The 20890-nt window shown below is 40.1% G+C and overlaps 1 protein-coding gene across 3 annotated transcripts in view; it reads right to left on the bottom strand.

The window, feature by feature from the left end:
• The window catches only part of col18a1a (collagen type XVIII alpha 1 chain a), a 102368-nt gene that overhangs the window by 39411 nt on the left and 42067 nt on the right, over window positions 1–20890 (bottom strand). For all 3 annotated transcript variants that reach the window (XM_028591724.1, XM_028591722.1, XM_028591723.1), the window contains 4 exons: window positions 11087–11628; window positions 8462–8545; window positions 5572–5643; window positions 311–386 (listed from right to left, as the gene is read on the bottom strand). In XM_028591724.1, the coding sequence (XP_028447525.1) occupies window positions 311–386; window positions 5572–5643; window positions 8462–8545; window positions 11087–11628 (774 nt within the window). The remainder of the gene's footprint in view (window positions 1–310; window positions 387–5571; window positions 5644–8461; window positions 8546–11086; window positions 11629–20890) is intronic.

Genomic DNA, 20890 nt, shown 5'->3' with positions numbered 1-20890 from the left:
AGAAAGAAATGTGGAAGTAAAACATCTATTTTCCATCTTTACGGTAATGGGCAGATCAAAAGGTATCTTTAGAAACACTGAAGAGGGCTGGCATAGAGACAGTACACTAAACATTTGTAATCACAAAACTACAGAAACAAACAGTCTCTCTCTCTCTCTCTCTCTCTCTCTCTCTCTCTCTCTCTCTCTCTCTCTCTCTCTCTCTCTCTCCGCTTGCAGAACTTAAGAACTGTGAGTAATCTTTAAATAGAAAAAAATAAAAAATTCTGTCCCTTTTCAGGAAGTGTTGACTATGTCCAGATAAACTCACCTGTTTCTCTTGCTACTGACACGTCTACCCTGGTCAGTGGAGGCTGCTGAATGGGCCGGGAAGACGGAGTAGTCGTCTGCAGGAAAAACAATCATGCAACAGAGAGAGATACATATTTTAAAAAGGGCAATGGAGGCCATTTACTGGAAGCCTGCTCTAGATTCCATGGCTCTGTTTTCACGGGTGATCCCCCTACATTGAAAAAACAATGCAAGAGCCATTTGACTGCATGGGAAAAAGCAGCCGTGTTAACATTCAACCACACTTATGTTTATAGTTTGTTCAGCCAAAGCTTGTTTCCCAGGTCTACACAAAGCCTTTTAAACAGGGTAAACATGATTGAGTGCACATGTTTGCATGGCAAACCAAGGACAGAACTCAACTTTTTCTTACATTTTTTTGCCCAATCACTGTTTTCAGTAATTGCAGTTTATGTGTTAATTGCTGTCAGACATCTCAAGCCTGGGCCCTATTGCAAAACTCCTCTATGTGAACATTATTAAGGCAGTCAGGGAACACAGCTCACAGTCTATCACATTGATAAGGCCTGCTGTTGCAATACGTCATTACTCAGAGTTATACTGACACCCAGAGTACAATTATTGAGTTTGTTTATAATACGAATGACACACAACAACCTTCATTAGTATTCATTTGTGGGTATTTCTGTGGTTGCTGCCACTCCAATACCCATTTTTAACCTGCACAGCTAAACTAGAAAAACCCTCAATCAAACCAAAGGGGTTGAACTGCCCCCAGGAAGTGTGTCAGGCTTTGAAGCAAATTGAACACAGTGGCCAAACAGTGGAATAACAACTGCTGGCCCATCATGCCTCTGGCCCTAAAAAACTTTTTTCAATAGACTTACATGGCGAAAGACATCTGTAAAGCAGTGGATACATTTTTTTTGGGCGTTACAACCAACGAAATGACTAGTTTCACTTTCAGAATTTGATCCATTCGGTCCGATAACATTTGAAAAGAAAAGAAGAGCCGTGTGATTAAATAATTTAATCCACATTCAAGTTAGGGGAGCGCCCGATCACGATATTTTTGAATTTAGAAAATAATGGTTTGTGTAGCTAAACAAACCAAATTGTTTAGCTAACTAAATACATTTAGAAATGATACTGTTATGTGTGTGTATGTCCTATTTAGTAAAGTGTCTTTGTGGACAAAGGAAAGACGGGTCAGTATCCAGTCTACCAACACTGCTCCGTCACTAAAATCACAGCAGGACCGAGAGAAGCAACAGGAGGTATCTGCGGTCGGGGGAGGTGGGGACACTTCTGCTCCTAACTGCCTGTGGGTAAAAACAAGAGAAGGGGAGGAAATAATGCAAAAACAAAACCTCCCCCCCTCCCATTTGTAACTCATTCTTCACCGGTGACACAGCTCCAATTGTCACCTGTGGAATTCAAATAAGGAGAGGGCTAAAGAATGAAGGAGAGGGGGCAGCTGAAGCCAGGGTAGATAATTTACCTGTTTCCTTTCGGAGGAATTCTCCCCACTGTGTAGCACGGCACTGGCTATGCCAAGAATTTGGCCTGAGTGTTCTAAGTTGTATTAATGTGATAAAGAATACCCCACTTGTTCACTCCTTTACTTATCCATCATAGATGGGGTTGACAGGTGGGAGGCTCCCATCTTTAGAACATAGTGTTGATGGATTTGAACCCCACAACCCCCTGAATCTAAGAACAGGTATGCAGCTCCCTCGGCTATGAACATATTCCACCTCTGAAACAGTGTAGGAGATTATTCTTTTTATTTATTTTTCCGGTCATGTCCTTTGAGTATCCCAGAGGGAACTTACTGGATTCTTTTGTTGTTGGTCTTAGGATGAAAGAAAAACTTTCTGGCGGTTTGTAAAATGCAGCAACCAAGGTTTGACTCTCATGTGTTGGACTCTAATTGGCTCTTGTGAAAGTGTAATCAGGCTTAAAAAAAAGCAATGATTTGAACGGAAACAATTCTTTTTCCCAAACATTGCTGTGTCTCATTAAGACTTAAATACGCAAAACTTGCATTAAGGCTCCTTCAGCACTCGGTTTAACTTCTACAAAATCGTTCAGCTATCACATATCACAGCAACAATCAGCTTAACAGCTGTTAGCACAAACAGAAAGCTGGTCAAAATGTCTGTTATTTGGTGGAGCTGCAATACAGCCAACATTGTGTTTAATATAGGGCAGGCAGGATAAAAAATAGGTTATTTTGAATAATCAGTACAATAGCCAAGTGAAAATGCCGAATAATAATCCTACATATTTAACAACAAGGAGCTCTTTTAATAACTAAAAGTAGGAACTAGCACATAAATAAATCTGCTGCTAGCTTCTAGGAGGAAAATAAGTCTACTACTTATTATGTGTACAGACTAATTTATTTCATAATGAAAAGCTAATTTCTTTCACCTGAATTCAGAATTATCTCGATTTCATCGTGCTGAATGGTTATGTTAATATTAATACTCATGACAGTTCAGTTTGGCAGAGCTCCTAAAGTCACAACATTCAGTTGAGCAGTTTTTCAATATTTCTCTTTGAGTCAATAAGTAATATTTCCAAGTCAAAGTCTACAGCTCTGATAAGAGTATAACTAACTAATACACGGAATCCAAAAAAGGGGTTCCCAATAAGAATTTACAAAAGCTTTCTTAACATGATGGACATTACAGACAACTGCTAATAACAACTAAGTAGCTGTACTCAATCATTTGCATCACATGCAGTTAGAATTAAAAAAACTATATATGCCTTTGAAACATTTCCTCTTTGGGCTTCCTGCTGAAGGAGACACTTGGATTCCAGCAGTGACACTGTTCAGGGTGAGTGATTAGCCCCGCCATCTATCACCATGAATTCCAGGATGACAAAATGGAAAGTTTCACTTGTACAACTCTCCCTGTCTAACTCGTCTCTGCCCAGACTTGCCCTAATTGCACTGGTTGGACAATTGTGCAGAGTGTAGGTTTTACCTGTGAACAGACATCAGATGGAAAAACACGGGCAGGTAGGCATTAGATGCCAGCTGTTGTCTTTTACATCACATTCAACATGATAAATACCTACTGAACAGATGGAAAAGCCCCTAATAAAAGTTGCCGAGGATATGGCAGTAATGATAAAGAGACTTCCGAATTCAAGTGCCTGACCCTGCCCTCCCTGTCTCCTCAAACTTTCTTTCCACCTCCGTGTACGCAGTTGATTGAGAAACCAGTCAGAATAACAAAGCCTTGAGAGGCGGGGGAGGGGAGGTCTCTGAAGTGGATCAGATCAAGTCCAAATTGACATCTGGTTTTTCTACTCCACTGTGATTGTGAGTGGGAGTGCATGGTGGTGCAGGGTGGAGAGCTGTGCTCCGTTTCAGCGTGCGTGGCTATCTTTGAGGGTGGGAGAGAGGGAGGGTGTGAGTGGGTGTCTGTGGAATCTGATTGTGTGTGAGTGTGGGAGAGACAGAACGCAGAGAGAGGAAAACAGAACGACCGAGGGGGGAGATAGTGAGAGTGACAAAAGGAGAGATGAAGGAAGACACCAAAAGATACAAGTGCACGCAGTGATTTATAGAACTGCAAAAATAATGGCGTGGGAATAAGAGCACAAGCATGACAGTGAGAGTCAACAGAACAGTGCACATGTGCATGGTGGCTAAGAGGTGTCAGTCTTCTTGTGATAACTGCTGCGTTAGGCTTTCATCCAGGTGATACGTCTACAGCTACAGCTATCCAGATCACACACACCTCACACCGGCTAAATACCCTGCTGTTTAAGCAGTTTATGCTGAATAAACCTAAAGGGTAACTTGTTTTTTGTTTCCAACCCGGACCCCATTTTCCTATGATTTTGTGATGGGAACAACATTTTTGAAATTCGTCCAGCAAAACAACGTGCAATGTGATGTTAATGGGCATTTGCGCACCTTCAATTTCCGTCCACTAAAAGGGTTTGTTTGTGTGTGTTTGTATTAATTTAAGTGTCTGACAACATTATGGAAAGATCCCTACAGAGCTCTAGCTTTTTGTTAAAGAGTAAGATCCTTTTTTGTTTAACATGAAACCGCTCCGAAATCGCTACTCCATTAAATAAACAGTAATTTTATAATCGCAAAATACACTTCATTCAAAGTCGACAGAAACAAAATAAAACTATCAACAGCCGTCTTGGTTCGTCTTTCCACTGTTCCAACAATCACCACTCTGGTTTGGTTGAAATTAACCTTTAATTCAGCCATTTACATGTGAAACAATGCTGGCTATGGACACGCTAAAAGTATTGTACATTTATATGGAGTCTGGTGAGTTTGGCGATGGCAATTTCAGAGCGGTTTCTGGTTAAACAAAAAGATTTTTACTCTTTAACAAAAACGTTTATCTATTTAGGGATCCTTTCCACTTAGAATAACAATCTGAGCCTGTCAGTGGCAAAAACAGCACTTTTAGTGGACGGAAATTGATGGTGCCCATTTGCCCTATTGGATTACATTGCGCTCTCCCTCAATACTGGACCAAATTTTGTTCATATTAGTCCTTTAGACACAAATGCATGGGAAAATAGGGTTGAAAAATCTCGAATTACCCTTTAAAAGCTTAACATTCTTCTTGCTGACCTTACTTTCTATTTGGACAACTATAAGCAAATAAAATAGCAATAACATTTCAGAAGCATTTTATGAACTCCTAAACTTTAGAAAGGCCCAGGTCATTACCATTCTAGTCTGACAAGAGGAAACTCTCTGTATAAAAAGTCTTTGTCTCCAAATCTATAAGACAGAAGCAGCTCAATTTCCAGACATCAACTCAGCAGTTTTTAATCTCAGTTGAGAGATGAGTGTTCCCTCACTGATGGCGAGTAACTTGAGACCTCAGGGCTATATCTAACACTGGGATGACTTGCAGAAGCACGGCCTGCTGTTAATAATCTTCGCCGGCCAGGTATACATGCCTGGCTTCATCAGCTGTTTGAGTCCTCAAACAAAGCTCGTTCATTCTTCTCCTTTCTTTCTTACATCTCGGTTTACAGTTTTACATCAACTTCCCAGTGAGAAAATGGTAGACCAACCCAGAATGTTTCAATATACTGTATACTGTATATATTGCTGCCCGTGTTTTCCTTAAAATAAACATGGGCAGCAAAATAACTGCAAGGAACCCAGTTCTTAATGAAACAAAATTAAGCCACGCTTAACAACAGTGTGTGACTATTGTCAGACCTTTGTAATAAGTAAAAGAGCTCAATAATAAATAAAATGCTGTTCCATACCGTCCATCTGTGCTTCTCCACGGCTGGTTTTGGGGGTCTGGTTTCCTCATAGCCACTTCCTTCACCTGAAGCCTGGGGAGACCAAGAAGACATTTTACATTTTCATTTTTGTTTTTATTGAGTGCACTGATTACAAACCTGTAATATCTGAAAATGTTCCTTAAACATGTTCATGCACTCTAGTTAAATTATTGGTACAATCCAAGTCAGCTATAAAAGGAATTTAGCAATTTAGTGTTGTTAGTATTTTTTATCGAATATATATTTAACTCTAAACCTCTATGTTATTTGTGCTCAGTGTGACAGCATTATTGGCCTATTTTAGTTGTCGGTTTAGTCTTTATTGCTGTAATAGTGGTTTTATGCCACCTTCTTGGCCAGGTCCCTCTTTATACAGATATTTTAATTTCAATGAGCCTTTTACCCAGTTCAATTAAGGTGCTATATAATACTAAACTCTCTTGAAATGATCAGTGGTCTATGTCATTAAGTCAAATGTCTGTATATTTCTTGTATCAGACAATGTAGAATACAATAAGTAGGTGTAAATTACTCCCCTTGGTAACTCAATATCTTGAACATGTCCTCTATAGGGAAACAGCTGTGTGTGAGGTTAGCGTTTGAGATAAAAGACACATCCTGAAATCAGAAACCTGCCATTTCCACTTGCAATGGGACTCCCTCATCTAATCAACACAACATCTAAAGATCTGGCGAGCACAAGCGTTAAAATATTGGGCCTTCTTCTGTCAGTAAGGACGAGGTTTTGGTGGTCTGAGCGAGCAGAGCAGCTGTGAAGGCAACAGCAGTAGAGGCTGCTGGGTGGTGGGCTGCAGTGAGGCACCTGTGTTTGTGTGTGAGTGTGGGTGGTCAGGGTCAGTGGCGAAAAAGGCTGCTCTCACACACTTATCCGTTAGAGATTTAATATTGTATATTTCTTGTATTGTATATTCCTGCATATCTGTATCAGAGTCTCTGTGTCCTAACCGGCAGCGGGAGATGGCCGCCCAGTAACAGGCTGGTTCTCTCCGAGGTTTCTGCCTGTGTTGCACCAATAGTTGCTCTTGGGGGGAATTGTTGGATCTTTGAAAATTATAGTGTGATCTAGACCTACTCTATCTGTAAAGTGTCCTGAGATAACTTCTGTTATGATTAGACACTATAAATAAAATTGAATTCAATTATTGCTATTAAGTGTTCAAAATTAGCACCAGCCAAATGCTGGTAAAATATGCAATTGGGTGGTAGATTAGCTTCACCCACCAGTCCAAAAAAAACTATGGTAGTCTATTGAGTGGATATTAAAATTGGAACATTCACTAGCCATTTGGCTGGTGGATGAAAAAGTTAATTTTGAACCCTGGATGTAACATGCAGGAATAAATCAACAAAGTCCAGTAAAATGTCAGTACTTGTGCAGGGCATTTCCCAAATGCAGTGGCAGTTCCACCGGCAACTGTCGTAGTCATATTTGAGATGACAGGTTCCTGATTTCAGACAGAGGTAGACCAGGGGAAGGGTCATGCACCAATGCAGGCGAGTGACTGCCAACGCCGGCGATGCCCGCGCTGAATACAGGCAGTGCAGGATGTGACACACACACAGAAATCAGTTTGCTGGTTTGTCGTCCGTTTGAATTGTCGTTTGGTTGGTTTGTTGGAAGTAACCGTTAGTTGCAACTCTAAATTGGATGGGAGGTGAATATTGTAATGGCAAATTCACATTTAAGCATTTATTCTTTATAATCCTTATGTTTTTAATCAGCACATTGCATTTTCATACACCAAAGCAAAGACAGTTCATTTGCATTCCTGCATGTGGATTAAAGTTTGTTTATACTTCAGAGACTGAGAGTCCGAGAGAAAGTGTATGCCCGTTGTGTGAACTGATAACCCACAAGGCCATAAAATCTAACATCCTCCCCTCCCAGATCCGTTCCCCCCCTTGTCTGTTTAGATGTACGGGGAGCGTGACCCCAGCTGGGGCAGAAAGGGACATAGGATTAGATGAAGTGGTTTTATGAGGTACATCAGGAAAGGACAGAGGATTAGATTTAAGGATGTATGTCAGAAAGGGGCAAAGGATTAGATGAAAGTGATTTTATGACGTATGCCTGTGTTTCCCTGATAAATGCCAGTACCGGATCTATATCTTTACTGTCGTCAGAAAGAAACTTCTAGAAGGTTGCTATCTTTATTGTTTGACAATTGATTGTGTTCAAATGTCACTCCCCTTTTCCCAAATGTGCATTTAAGCTCACTCTTTCCTTCCACTCATTTGAAGAATCTTTGACCCACCGAGCTACGTGCTTCTTGTGAACCTGTATTCTTCCTATTTTGCAAAATATATATGTTTAATATCTTTAATAAAATACAAAAACCCAACTTGGTTTTAGTCTCAGTCTGTCTTATTTGTTTCAATTTACTAAACTCTCAAACCTCTACCCCCTGCTGCAAAGGAAAATTCCATGACAATATTCCCCAATGGTAATTTCTCGCACGTGTGACGGGTCCCTGAACTGAATAGAACCGTTGCTTTGATCAGCTAATTAGCATATTAGGTTAATGTTAGCTCCATGAGTTGGTTGAAGAACCTTGTTTTCGGATGACTTTTTTTAGTGTTTCCAGCTTACTCCTTTTAAAATGATAATCAAACTATGCACATGATGGCTGAAAATCCTGAGGCGGAAGCTGCATGTCCCAAAAGGCAAAAAAAAAAGAAATCACCAGTTTATGATCCATGTGGAAGACATGGAGATGAGAGCTGGTTAGTCCCAGTATAATATCAGGATAGGAAAAATCTAAGCTAACAGAACCCTGTTTGGCTGCCTAGCTTACATGCTTGTTTGTATTTTCACACAGTAATGAGAGAAAATGTTTTTGTCATTTACCACATCCGAGTCATCTTCATCCTCTTCACAGTGCCTCTCAGCAGCACGGGGGTCTCCCACCACCCTCAGCTCACCCATCACCCCCTGTTGCAAAATAAAGACGTGTTTTGATGTTAATGATACATATCATAATGTCAGAACACTTGTTCTCTCACACTCACTCACACACACACACACACACACACACACACACACACACCTTACTTTCAACATAGAAATATGGATGCTTATCTTTGAACTTTGGTCATATTTTTGAGGGAATTCCCCCTTTCCGCCAAATCAGAGAAGCTATTGATGTCTCCAGTTTTAGCCTCTTCCTGTGAAGTGCCATTATCTCTGCCTCACACAAACAATCTGATACATGTTCCAGCACAGGATACTTGCACAGATACTGTAGCATGAATGCTATCTGACTGTGCCATCAAAGGGCCATTAGCTCTGAATGAAGAGGTGGTTTCTCTGCTGCTGCAGAGTTATTTGAAGTTAACTCTCCAGCACAAATTTATGTCCTGAGAAAAAAGTCAAATGGATTTTTTAAGAGAACTTTGAAGATAAACAGCAAAGGCTCTTTGACGTTGAAACCCTGTCTCTAGACAGGCTTTTTACAGTGTTTAGTCGATGTGTCATGGTATTTTTTCGAACAAATTGCTTTAGATCTTCACAATAAATCGCAGATGCCATGCATGAGAAGGACTAAACTGTCACTGCAGCATGTTTTTGCTAGTGATGGATGATGAAGAAAAAGGGACATCCACTAAAACAAATCCTGCTTCAGAATGGAATGTCCATTTTATAAATACATAATGTAAATATTTAAATGCCGAGGAAGATCGGCAAGTCTTGATTTGATTAAAGAAATTAAATTCGCAAGACCTCTCTAGCTCGGGGCCATGCTCGGGTCAACACATTTCCTGAAAGAATAAACAGGGTTAGGTTCCTTTTTCCAAATTCTGACAAAATATCTGACTACACACTACTTACATGGGCTTGTGTAAAAAAAAAAAAAGAAAACAAACTGTGCAGCAGAGTTGCAAAGTGGTTTACAACTAAATAAGCAGCTGCCTTCAAACATGGCAATACAAAAAAAGATTTTAACAAGTGCAACAGCTGTTTCAGCTGGGCAAACAAGGGCTTGCAGCCACATGGAAATTACTTGTTTGGAATTTTGACATTAAGTAGCGTACATATGTTTTTTTCTTAATTATATAACAATATAATCATTGTTATTTAAATAAACTTTTTAGCAGTGGATGCAGGGAATATCCTCCTTTTTTGGCTCACCTGTAAAGTTATTCCAAAGGGCCTCTGCCTTTATGGCTTCAGGGCCAATAAAAGCCAGTCGTCTATTAAAAGTGACTGAGTAACTTCCATCTAAGGCATTAAAAGTCTATTAAATATCTTATTTTCTAAGATAAAAAATAAATGCATGAATTAACGATATCTCCTCAACATGGAACCTGAGTTGTATTTTCAGGTGTCACTTTATAAGAAATTATGTAATGATCCATCTTTTATATCTGATTCTGATCCGATTCTAAGGTTACGATCACACCGCAAGTCTTAATGCTTAATTAAGATTTTTTGCTCATATCCAATTTTTTGTTTGGCTGTTCACATTACCTTTTAAAATGTGGCTTATATCAGATTCCAGTGTGAACTGTTTGTGGTTTCGAACTGACCCGCATGTGCCTAATTGTAACAAATGTTGATATAGATTGACGTAAAAGTCGCTTCAAATCTGCCTTGGTTGTTCACACTGCGGCCGCATTGAAAAAAAAAAAAAATCCGACCTGGGTCTGATTCAGAACCACATATGGAAGTGGTCTAAATCTGATTTGAAAAAAAATCTGATCTGGGCAAGATTTGAGTGTTCACACTACTTCTGAAGAAGTCTGACCTGGTCACTTGACCAAAAAATAAATAAAAAATATAAATCACAATTGGGCCACTTTTGCCTGCAGTCTGAACGTAGTCTAGGTGAATTATAAGGACATTAGTCAATAGTGTCTGTTTGACTGATTGTAAAATGCTCCAGAGTATGTAAATCACTAAAGCAATAGAGTGTCAGTGGCAGAATGCATGAACAACACGTCTGCAGTTACATGTGTTCTCCGTGCAGGTAGCCAGCGGGTAAATGACTTTAACCCTTTAACAGCTAAGGTCAACAGTTGTTGCAGTCAACTGCTGGGATTTACAACGGTCAAATGACTCATGGTAATTACATCCCAACTGTTATTTGCAGACTACTCTCATAAAGATGGGTTAGGGTGAGGCATTTGTGTTGGGGTGCAGAGTAGGCCAATTATGAGCAATCAAATCATTTGAGTTATTCGGCCAAGATGTTTCACATGATGGACTGTGGAAAGTCAAAACACTTTACTGTGCTTCAGGCAGCAGCAGGACTCCTGGCTCTTCGCAGTTTATGTTGGTTCTTAATTGTTTGGAGATGTGCAGTCTTCCTACTCCAAAACAAAAATGAAGTCCTGCAAATAACTATCTACTATGAAAGTTTTTAAAATAAATACAGTTTATATTTAAATGTCATACAGCTTTTAAATAATTTCATTTCTGGATTTCATTTCTGAATATTGTTTTGTTGAAAACAGACGAAGCCTGCGTACGCACCAGAAACTTCTCAGGGTCGGCTCCTCCAGCTTGGCCGACAAAGACCCCAGCGCCGGCCTCCAGCTCCATCTCGTCCGGGGACCTCTCAAGGCGCATCACCTGAGGGTCTGTGTCACAGTTGAGGTAGAACATCACCTTGTCGTCCCTCACAGCGATGGCAAAACGGGTCCAGGTATCCCTCATGGAGGGCACACGGAAGCTGGCCGCCTCGTACGACTGCTGGGAGTCGGGCTCCGTGTAGTACAGGATGACGTTCTGGTTGCTGCCCTGCACGGCCGACAGTTTAACGCCCACGTACATGATCTGCTGTGCGGAGTCGGTGACGGAGAAGATGACGCCGCCCCTGTCAGAGGTGGGTTTCAGATTGAAGATGAGGGCAAAATCTCGGAAGAAGGGGCTGGGCAGGTGGGCACGGGCCAGCTGGCCTGTGTTGGCATTGGGGCCAAAGACATAGCCAGGGCTGTTGTCGGGCCCGAAAACCTGGCTGATCATATTAGGAGGAGGATCCCCAATCAGCTGTAGCAGGGAGACTCCACTCTGGTCTAGATGGAGGAGAGAAAACAAATGTAAGGCTACAATACACATTGAAATATATTGGAAGTTAGAAAGGAGGGCTGCATGGCAGGGTATAATGTTAGACCAGGCTGCTGGAGGGGGGGGGGGGTTGGGGTTGGGGGCTGAAAGTGAATGTGCCTGATGAGTGCAGAAACAACTGCTGTAACTTGCATAGGACTGTAGTATGAGTCTTTGTTGTGCTAGAACAAAAATAATCAACAGCATAATTGGTAAAAGACTATTCCTGTTCAAAACTGAAGTAACACTGACCCATTTCATAAAATGTAGATGGACAGTTATCACAACTGCCTCCAAACAAGCTGTGGTCGTGTTTGAGAAGCATTGGTAAAGAGACTCTGCTCAGGGGACCACAAACAAACAAACCATGTTGTAACTTCTAGATTGAAATATGGAAAGGGTCGGCATGTCCCATAAAAAGGCAAATGGATAGGCCATATGAGACCAAGGAAAGAAGATGACTTTAGCAGACATTGAAAGGCCTGTATTCCAAAGACGAGACCAGCGAACGCTAAACCTGCACTTCCTAATCCGAAGGGAGATCTAAAGGCATAGAAGATACATACAGTGCATGAAGATGTGACTTGAGACATTGATCAATTTAGCTCTCTCAGTGTCGGAGTCAAAATAACTTTACACTTAAAAAGGTGCTGTAGGTAGGATTGTGAAGATCCAGGACTTAGCCAAAAACATTTGAACATCGACAAGTTCTCAGTCCCTCCCCCCCTTTCTGCTAAAGCCCAAAACGGTCTCCTAAGCCCCTCCCCCCACAAGGGAGAATGACTGCGTGTGCATGAGCAGTGATTGACACGCAGTTAGACACCCCACCCCCCGGCCCTGATTTTTATGTATGTATGTATGTGCTTCATGTAGTTCTACTGGAACATAGGGTCAGTTTCAGCAGATATGACAGAAAGTTAGTTTATAAGTCTTACCTCCTGCACCTTTTAAATGTGTGTCAAGAAAAAAACTTTGTATTTCTGCTGTGTTGTGGTTACCCTTAAAAAAGGTTTAAGCCTTATTATGTAATGTCGTCTGAAACAAAGGTGTCAGGATAGATATACCTTCTTGGTGTGTTGTCTGCAAAACTCTGGCAGACAATTGCATCAACAGACCTGTGTGCAGAACAGGGTACAGATTGATATCTATGAATCCCATTCCTGAAGACACTAAAAAGCAAAAAGCTCTTCCGACTTGTGTGACATCTGCTAAATGTCCCAGTTCCGAGGCACCAAGGGACCAACAGCTGGGCCTGCTGTATATCTTTGCTCACTCTTCCATTACCCTGGGTGACTCTGGTGAGGTCACTGCATAATAACTGGAGGCGTTTAGGAAATACAAGAAACACAAAGAGCGATGTGTGTTGACTCACATCATGGTGATGTTTTACTAGCATCAAACCTTTTTGCTTTGATCAGAAATACTGTTTCTTCACGTTAAAAGGAAAATCACTGTTTTGGGAGAACACTTGACGCCGTTTCTGGCGCTTTGAAGAAATGCTTTGGTTTACCACCTGGTGACTAATATTGCCCGGTTCAAAGCCTCCCCACTGGGCCGAGTGCTGGAGATCAGCGGGGTCTGCCGTTGGCTTTGTTGAGAGCTTAAACACACGAGGGGTTTAGCTGAACCCGGGGTCCTGCTTTCTGCTGCACAACCATAAACACCGGCCTGAATTTTTCCGCGCGCTGTCCGACAACTGACAGAGCTAATGGAGAGCCCAGTCCAACCATAACAGGACAGCAAAAAAACTACTTTCCAGTGTTAATTATGCAGTTCCCCTCCGCACCAATAAGATAAACATTTCTGAAAAGATTCCTCAGATAACGGGTTTCAAATTTTAATATGTACATGTCATCGATATGTATGAAGCAGTTATAGTATTAAGACCTGTCAAAAATATAAACCATATCTGGAAAAGCATGTTTAGATCATATAAAAGGATGCGTTTGTGAGTAAGGGATATGCAGTATGTATATGTATAGCAACAGGCGGGTCATTATTGCAAATTGGGGGAGGTCTTGTAATCACCCTGAAGGGGTTTAATTTGAAATAAATAAATGACCCGCTCGCTCAACATTATCCTGCTTACTACACAGCTACTGACTACAGAAATCAATAATTTGACACAAAATTAGGCATCATCATTGTCATTGTGAGCATGTTAGGTTACAGTGTAGCTGCGCCTAGGCATAGACTCACTTATCATCAACTTGTTAGATAGACTCAGTTTTGTTCTATCTGTAACTATTGAATTAGTAATTTAAAATATACTTAGTGTAATTTTTATACACTATATAACTCTTTACATTTCTATATGTATACTGTATATACTCTAATATTTATATATGTTGGTCAATATATTGCATGTTTGCATATGTAGATTCATAAGCTAAGAGGATTGCTGCCAAACCAAAGTTTGTTGCGTTTAACATGCAATGACAATAAAGCATCTTATCTTACAAAATATGGATTTAAAAATGTTGTTAATAGGGCGCCCGGATAGCTCAGATGGTAGAGCGGGTGCCCATATATAGAGGTTTCCTCCTCAACGCAGCGGGTTCGACTCCGACCTGCGGTCCTTTGCTGCATGTCATTCCCCCTCTCTCTCCCCTTTCATGTCTTCAGCTGTCCTATCCAAAATAAAGGCTGAAAATGCCCCAAAAAAACTTAAAATAAAAAAAAAATGGTCCTCCAGAATCTACGATCAGAACAGCGTCAATAGCAGCGGTCTGCAATTCAGAAATAACAGAACCGTTTTGTGAGATACAGTAGTCGACTTTACGAATGCTACTCTGAGTCAATTTCAAAACAGCATCTTCTTGGATAATCCAAAAACATCTATCTAATATAGCACGCTAAAAGGCCAGCTTAATAGTAGGGTTTAGAGGGATAGCTGAATATCTGTCTATAGAATATTGACTCATAAAAGACAATACAAATGTTGCTCTTACATGTCACTTGGTAAAACCTTGATAAACCTTTCTGAATTTTTTAAATCCTGAAACCAGGCCTTTAGCATAAAAGGCATTTTTTTTCTACCTAAATTGGAAAACGTTAACCATGAAATGACAGACAGACAGAGTCCCAGGTTCAGAGCCCCTCAGGTAGACTGCGAGTCCTTGACTGCTGCATGAATGGCAGTTAACAACAAAGTCAACTGCAGCAGGCCAACCAGATGTTAAGTCTGATAGAGTCAGAATGAGAAACCTCGAGGGTCTCTTCAGTGGGCCTGTGCTCACATGTCTGAACCTAGCTCCCTCTTTTGTGCACAATCTCTGCCAGAGTAGGGTTGAAAAAGGCAACACTTTTGTAGTGATCCAGTGGTAAAATTCATTAAGCGGTAACGCACGCCATTTTAATTGTAGAACTTTCCTGCTACGGGTTCCGATGTTGATATGAGGGTTATTTATAAAAGCAGAAACACTCCATAACTGAGCGTTTATCATATCTCTTTTTTTCTCTGAATGACAACATTTATACTGAAAAATGCCTGCAATTCACTTTCTTTAATGATGCGCAAGAAACATGTGGACTGTAAATTAGCAACTGGTCATGAAAAATATCCGATCTGAATGCAAATTAAACTTCAAGGTCCGTAAAAAAAATTGGAATGCGAGATCTCTCAAACTGATTCTGGTTGTCCCTCTCAGCAAAGTACGTATGACCATCTCTTTCTCCTAGAAATCAAACGTCTGATCATCTTATTCATTCGCCAAATGAACAGCAAGACCTCACCTCGCACAGACGTTCCAAGCTTCCCACACCCCTCATTAGGGAAACATCCCACCTATTAGTCATCACTCACACAGACCAGATGTGCACTTTTTTGGACTGGATGTTCAGAATTTACTAAAAAGATGAACAAACCAGATGATATACAAACACTAAATGCAAAAAGTATCACTCTTAACTACAAATCTAAAAAAGGATCCTGATGCAGTTGTGCCAGAAGCCAGTAATGGAAAAAAAAAAAAAAAAAAAAAAGCTTGGAAGCGTAAATAAAGACAATTACGTGAGCGGATCTAAAGCAGATGAAAAGGTTTAACCTGCTTTAGGCTCGCAAAAGAATGCTTTTGCTGAAGCCTGTTTAATGTGCCTGCATTGTCAGCAAAAGGCCAGCCAGTCATTCCTTCTCAGAGATAAAAAAATGTTGGGTTCACTATTAGCATGTTAAGTGCAATCTCAATTCAGGTTTTTCAGCTTTTGTTAACCAATGACAGCTTCAAGGCCAATCGGGCATAGAAAAGGACTGCTGATGAATGGAGCCGTGCTGGGTTTATGGTGCTAGTTTGTCTTGTCAAGAAGGCGGCTTATTGACCAGAAACGCAGCGCTTTTTTTTTACTCTTACATTCCAGGACGGGGTACCAGAGTTTGTGATACCCCGTTGATAAAGCTGTATACACAGTGTGAGGCTGTATACACAGCTTTGGGAAGTACAGGATCCTTTCTAATCCACTGGAAAACATTGAAACATCTGGACAGTCCCAGAAAACGTTGCAGCTTCACTGACTACACTCCATCACCATTTAAAACATCCCTTGAGGCCTGCTGACAAGGCCAATGATCTCTTCCCCTCACTCTGCAAAATAGCTAGTCAGTGGCCTGACCTGTGTTTGGAGTGTCCGAGTTCACCTCTGGAGACGTATAAATTACTTTCCATTATTGTAAAAAAAAAAAAAAAAGAAATATCTACAATGTTTATGCATTTGCAGCATAAACTATACATGTTGTGTTTGTTCGCCAATTGATTTAAAAGTGAAGTAAATTAACTTTGGTCACACGATATGGTGGCTGTGTTTACTTTCTGCTTATTTGATCCCTGTTTGATCTTAGTTATTTTTAATGTAGCCTATGTCTGGCTGCTTAGAGGACTAAAGGGAGTCATTGTAATGCTTATCATGTTACATCAATGTCAAGTACTTGGTGGGATCTATTTTATCAGGCAAAAAATACTGCTTTTTATTTTATTTTGACAAATACATTTTACCTTTAAATGCCCATATTGTTGCTGAAGAGAATGTAAGCTCATTGATACACACGGATGGTGCACTTATACACACAGCAGCCCTTGTGGAAGTAGATATGGTACCATGATTACTGGAATTTACATACTATATAACTATAACCAAGGGTGTAACTTTAGTTTTAAAAGTGGGGGGACGGGCCACAGAATGGGCCTGGGCCGGGGTCCTCCGACAAAAATGTTTTCAATTTGAATCCCATTTCCTGCATTTCTACATACATTTAGGAACTATTGCGATACAAAATCCTGGAAATAATTCAGTTGATAGTCAATCAATGATAAATCCTTCCAGAAAGAATAGTACTTAACTATGTATAAGAAAAAACGATATCCTTTACTTTCTTTATTGTTTAAAATAGGAGCTGATCACTGAGACTTGTAAATAAAATTTCAAATTAATTTGAAAGTGGATTTTGATAAGTGGAAATTACGCCCTAGACTATAACATAAAAATATATACCATATGTAACTACTATCTAATAGTTCTATTACCAAAATCAGGTTCCACTACATGGCGTATGATCTAATATGTCACTAAACTGAAAAATAAATGAAAAAAAGCAAAGGATGTTTTAAATGTAAAAAGGTACATATTAAAAACATAAATAAATTGTCATTTCTTTCTCCAAAGGATATTCTGTGAACCTCTGGGCAAATGTTGTGGTATCTTCAACCTGATGATGTAGAATGCTTGGAAAAAGATATTAAACCGAAAACCACATCACAGTTCAGGAAGGAAATTTCATGTTTGCTCGCCCTGAAGACTGAGCTGTAATTCTCAAACCACAAAAAGGAAGATGGGCCTACCACAAGCTGGGTACTTTACTCTTTGGGGAAGGCGTAATATGATACTGTTTAAGTTCTCTACCTGTAAGCAACCAACTTTTGAGGCAACATGCAGGGAGTAAACAAACCATCTGCCACATACTGCTAGCTTCATAAATATGTCTTTTGGGAACTCTGGAATAAAAAAAACGTATGTATGATATTCACAGAGGAAGAGCTGAAATTCTAAATAGGTTTAGAGCTCATTCATAGTGCTGAGACAGCACCACTCTCCTTTAGAATCTGTTAAAACACTTTTTACGGTCAAAATTGGGCCATTATCCAGCTCAACACAGTACTGTGTTTTGCAACACTGCCTCATCACTTCTCATTTTGTACCGGTGCAACACAAACCAGAGGGGGCAATGAGTTTCTGGCAGCAAGGAAGTCAGACTACACTGTGCCCATAATTGGAACCCTCCTGAGAGCCAACTCAAAACGATTCCCTGGCAAGCAGCACGCCAAAGAACTGGAGCCAGCTTTGGGCATCCGGTCATGAGATACAATATCAATCTCGGCTCAATGGAACTATGGTGCTACAAATCAGTGTCAGACCACCAAAAGGGTGTAACAAGCTACAAAACAAAAACTACACCGATACCACCAAAAGAGCGGCTTATATATTAACAGGAACACATCCTTTTCATGTTTTTAGACCACCACAGAGGTGGCCAGGGACATGGATCACTTTAGTTTCAATTAAAACAGCCTGAGCTTAGTGACTGACTGAGAGTAATGGAGGCCCTCATACAGGATATAGTTTTACCGTCAAGAACTAACCAAAATAAATTGAGGTTGACCTCTAGACCCTGATATGAATGACTGCTCATCTTTCAAGCAGGAGACTGGTAACCATGGAAAAACATCATTAAAAAGGGCTATTGTGCCCTAACAATCCTGACTTACCACAGGGGTGGTAGCCCCCCCATGGTAAAAGGATCACATCTGACAGATTTCATACAATGTTTCCATGCACACGATATCTCTGCAATCTTCCCACAGTGATCTACCACATACACACATCTATAGGCCGTATTTTAGTGTGTAAACTGTTTCATTGGGTTTCTTGCCCCATGCAGACAGCCCTCAACTTTAATTCCATCTGAAATACCGACTCAAAAACATGTAAGTATATCATGAGACATTCTTGTATGACAGGTCATAGTTAAATGATGTAGGAGTGGGGTGGTATTAAGGAGAATATGAGTGCCCTCCTCCCACACATCAAGCAAACAGAGCTGCAGATATTGAAAAGTGTCTGAAGCTTCCGAGACACTGCATAGTAGGGGTTTTGATCAGTGAATTTAGGAGGTCAAAGGACTTGTAAGTGGGTGGATGCAGTAGAAAAAAACCCTAGATAAAGTTTTTGGCCTAATAAACTGGCAAAAGCATTTTGGGCTGCAGGGCACACATTTACAGAGTTTGGTAACACATTATCTTGGCTATTCATGTGTGACCTCATTTTGTTTTAAACCAAAGCCCACCAACATCTTAACTACTTTTAAACATTTACCAGTATGATATTGACGTAGGCACATCATGAGGCATTTTGTTAACATCTTCGGAATGTGGGGCCAAAGACACCTCAAAGGGACAGAAGTAAGTCAATAGTAAAGTTATTTTGTACATCAAGTCTATTCAGCCTCCCTCCAACTAACAGTGTCCATTAGTAGATTTTTAAGATTGCTGTGTTTGAATGAGTGGTACCAGATGGTCGGAACTGTGCTGGTTTTCTTTCTGACCATGAATGATTTAGAGTGACTGAAAGCACTCCAGTGATACCTTGAGGCTACTTTAACAGGTGACAACCAACACGCTCATGTTAGTGGTGAACCAGCTTCTGGAGAGCCTATAAAAGCTGTCCTCGGGTTGTAAAAATGGCAACAAGATCATACTTCTTCAATTGCCTTAGGTTGCAAATAGCAATGTCAGGGCTGCTGTGTGTAGAAGCCACTATATATATATATATATATATATATATATATATATATATATATATATATATATATATATATATATATATATATATATATATATTTTTTTTATTATTTTTTTTTTGCTTTCCCAAACACAAATTTGGAACACCTTACTTTACACTTGCATCAAACAATGGAAGTGTAAAGCTATGCAGTAAGAACCAGCAAAGCTACCACTAGACGGTTGTGGCATTTACGACAAGACAACATGTAAAACCTTACCCTAACCCCCCATATGTAGAAAACCACAGAACTGCCTTGCACCCCACCAACACATAGAAAGGTAGACAATTTAAACACATGCACATCTATTTGGACCCAGATGCATCACTTAGTCCTGAAACCAGAGACATCTTGTCCACTCATGTCTGTCAATTAAGCAAGCTGTCAGAAAGATAATGACGCTGTAAAAAGACACAGCAACTCCCAGTGATACGAAGTTAAAGTGGAAGGCACGACAGTAGCCCAGTAAAAGCAGTTCAAGATGTTCCTAATTCGAGGTAGATACAGATTTTCTCAGAACGATACAGAACTAAGAATACAGGATGAATCCACACTCGCTGAACATCTGAGTTGTTTTCACCATCATATTTTTATTTTTTTACCAGGGGTATGCATTGTACTTGTTAGCCCTGGAGAAAATACTCAAATGCACACTGGTCCCATAAACGTTTAGGGTTATATCATCAACCAATTAAACCATAAATTACCATATTACTACTAATTCCCTGGAATTTGAAGAACCTTACTGAAATGTAACCCCTCAGCTCTAAGACTGCTTTGAAAGACACATTTCAAAGAACAAAATGAACTGTTTTGGTATTTGACATGCCATACTGAATCTAAATGCATTCACCGGTTAAAAATGTTGTACCTGAGTACAGCAACTTTCCAGCTGTGATACTTTTGCTTAGCACAGTTGTCAACGTCGTGACATCCCACTGAAAATCATTGATGCAAGCATGAACACTTCCCATGCATGACAACCTAATCTGTCCATTCCTGAAAAAACAAATGCACATCAGGCTGTCTGCAAGTGACTTGCTGTCAAAAGAGACATGCAATGCTACATGCCAAATTATCTAGTGTTTCATGCATAAGTCGTTTACAGAAGACGTGCCTCTGTCTTATGCAATTTCAGATGTATTAAGGCTAATAAAAACATGCCCAAGGCAGAAAAAAAATACTTAGATGATTGATTAGTACTTTATTCCTTATAAATAATTATCTGTGGAAACAGAAAATGTGTTGTAGTGTTAGTTGAGTTTTCTAATGTTACTACAATCTGCATTTAAGAACTATGTATTTAAATTTGGAAAACGGAGGTTCTTTCAATTCACATTTTATTTTTTTTTGGCAGGCCTGCTTGAGGCTTCCCTAACACTATAGACTGTATGTCTGTTGAT

Source organism: Perca flavescens, chromosome 11 (assembly GCF_004354835.1).
Source record: "Perca flavescens isolate YP-PL-M2 chromosome 11, PFLA_1.0, whole genome shotgun sequence".
NCBI classification, from domain to species: Eukaryota; Metazoa; Chordata; class Actinopteri; order Perciformes; family Percidae; genus Perca; species Perca flavescens.
Note: the sequence above shows the minus strand (reverse complement) of the source record. Positions and strands in the feature narration are given on the sequence as shown.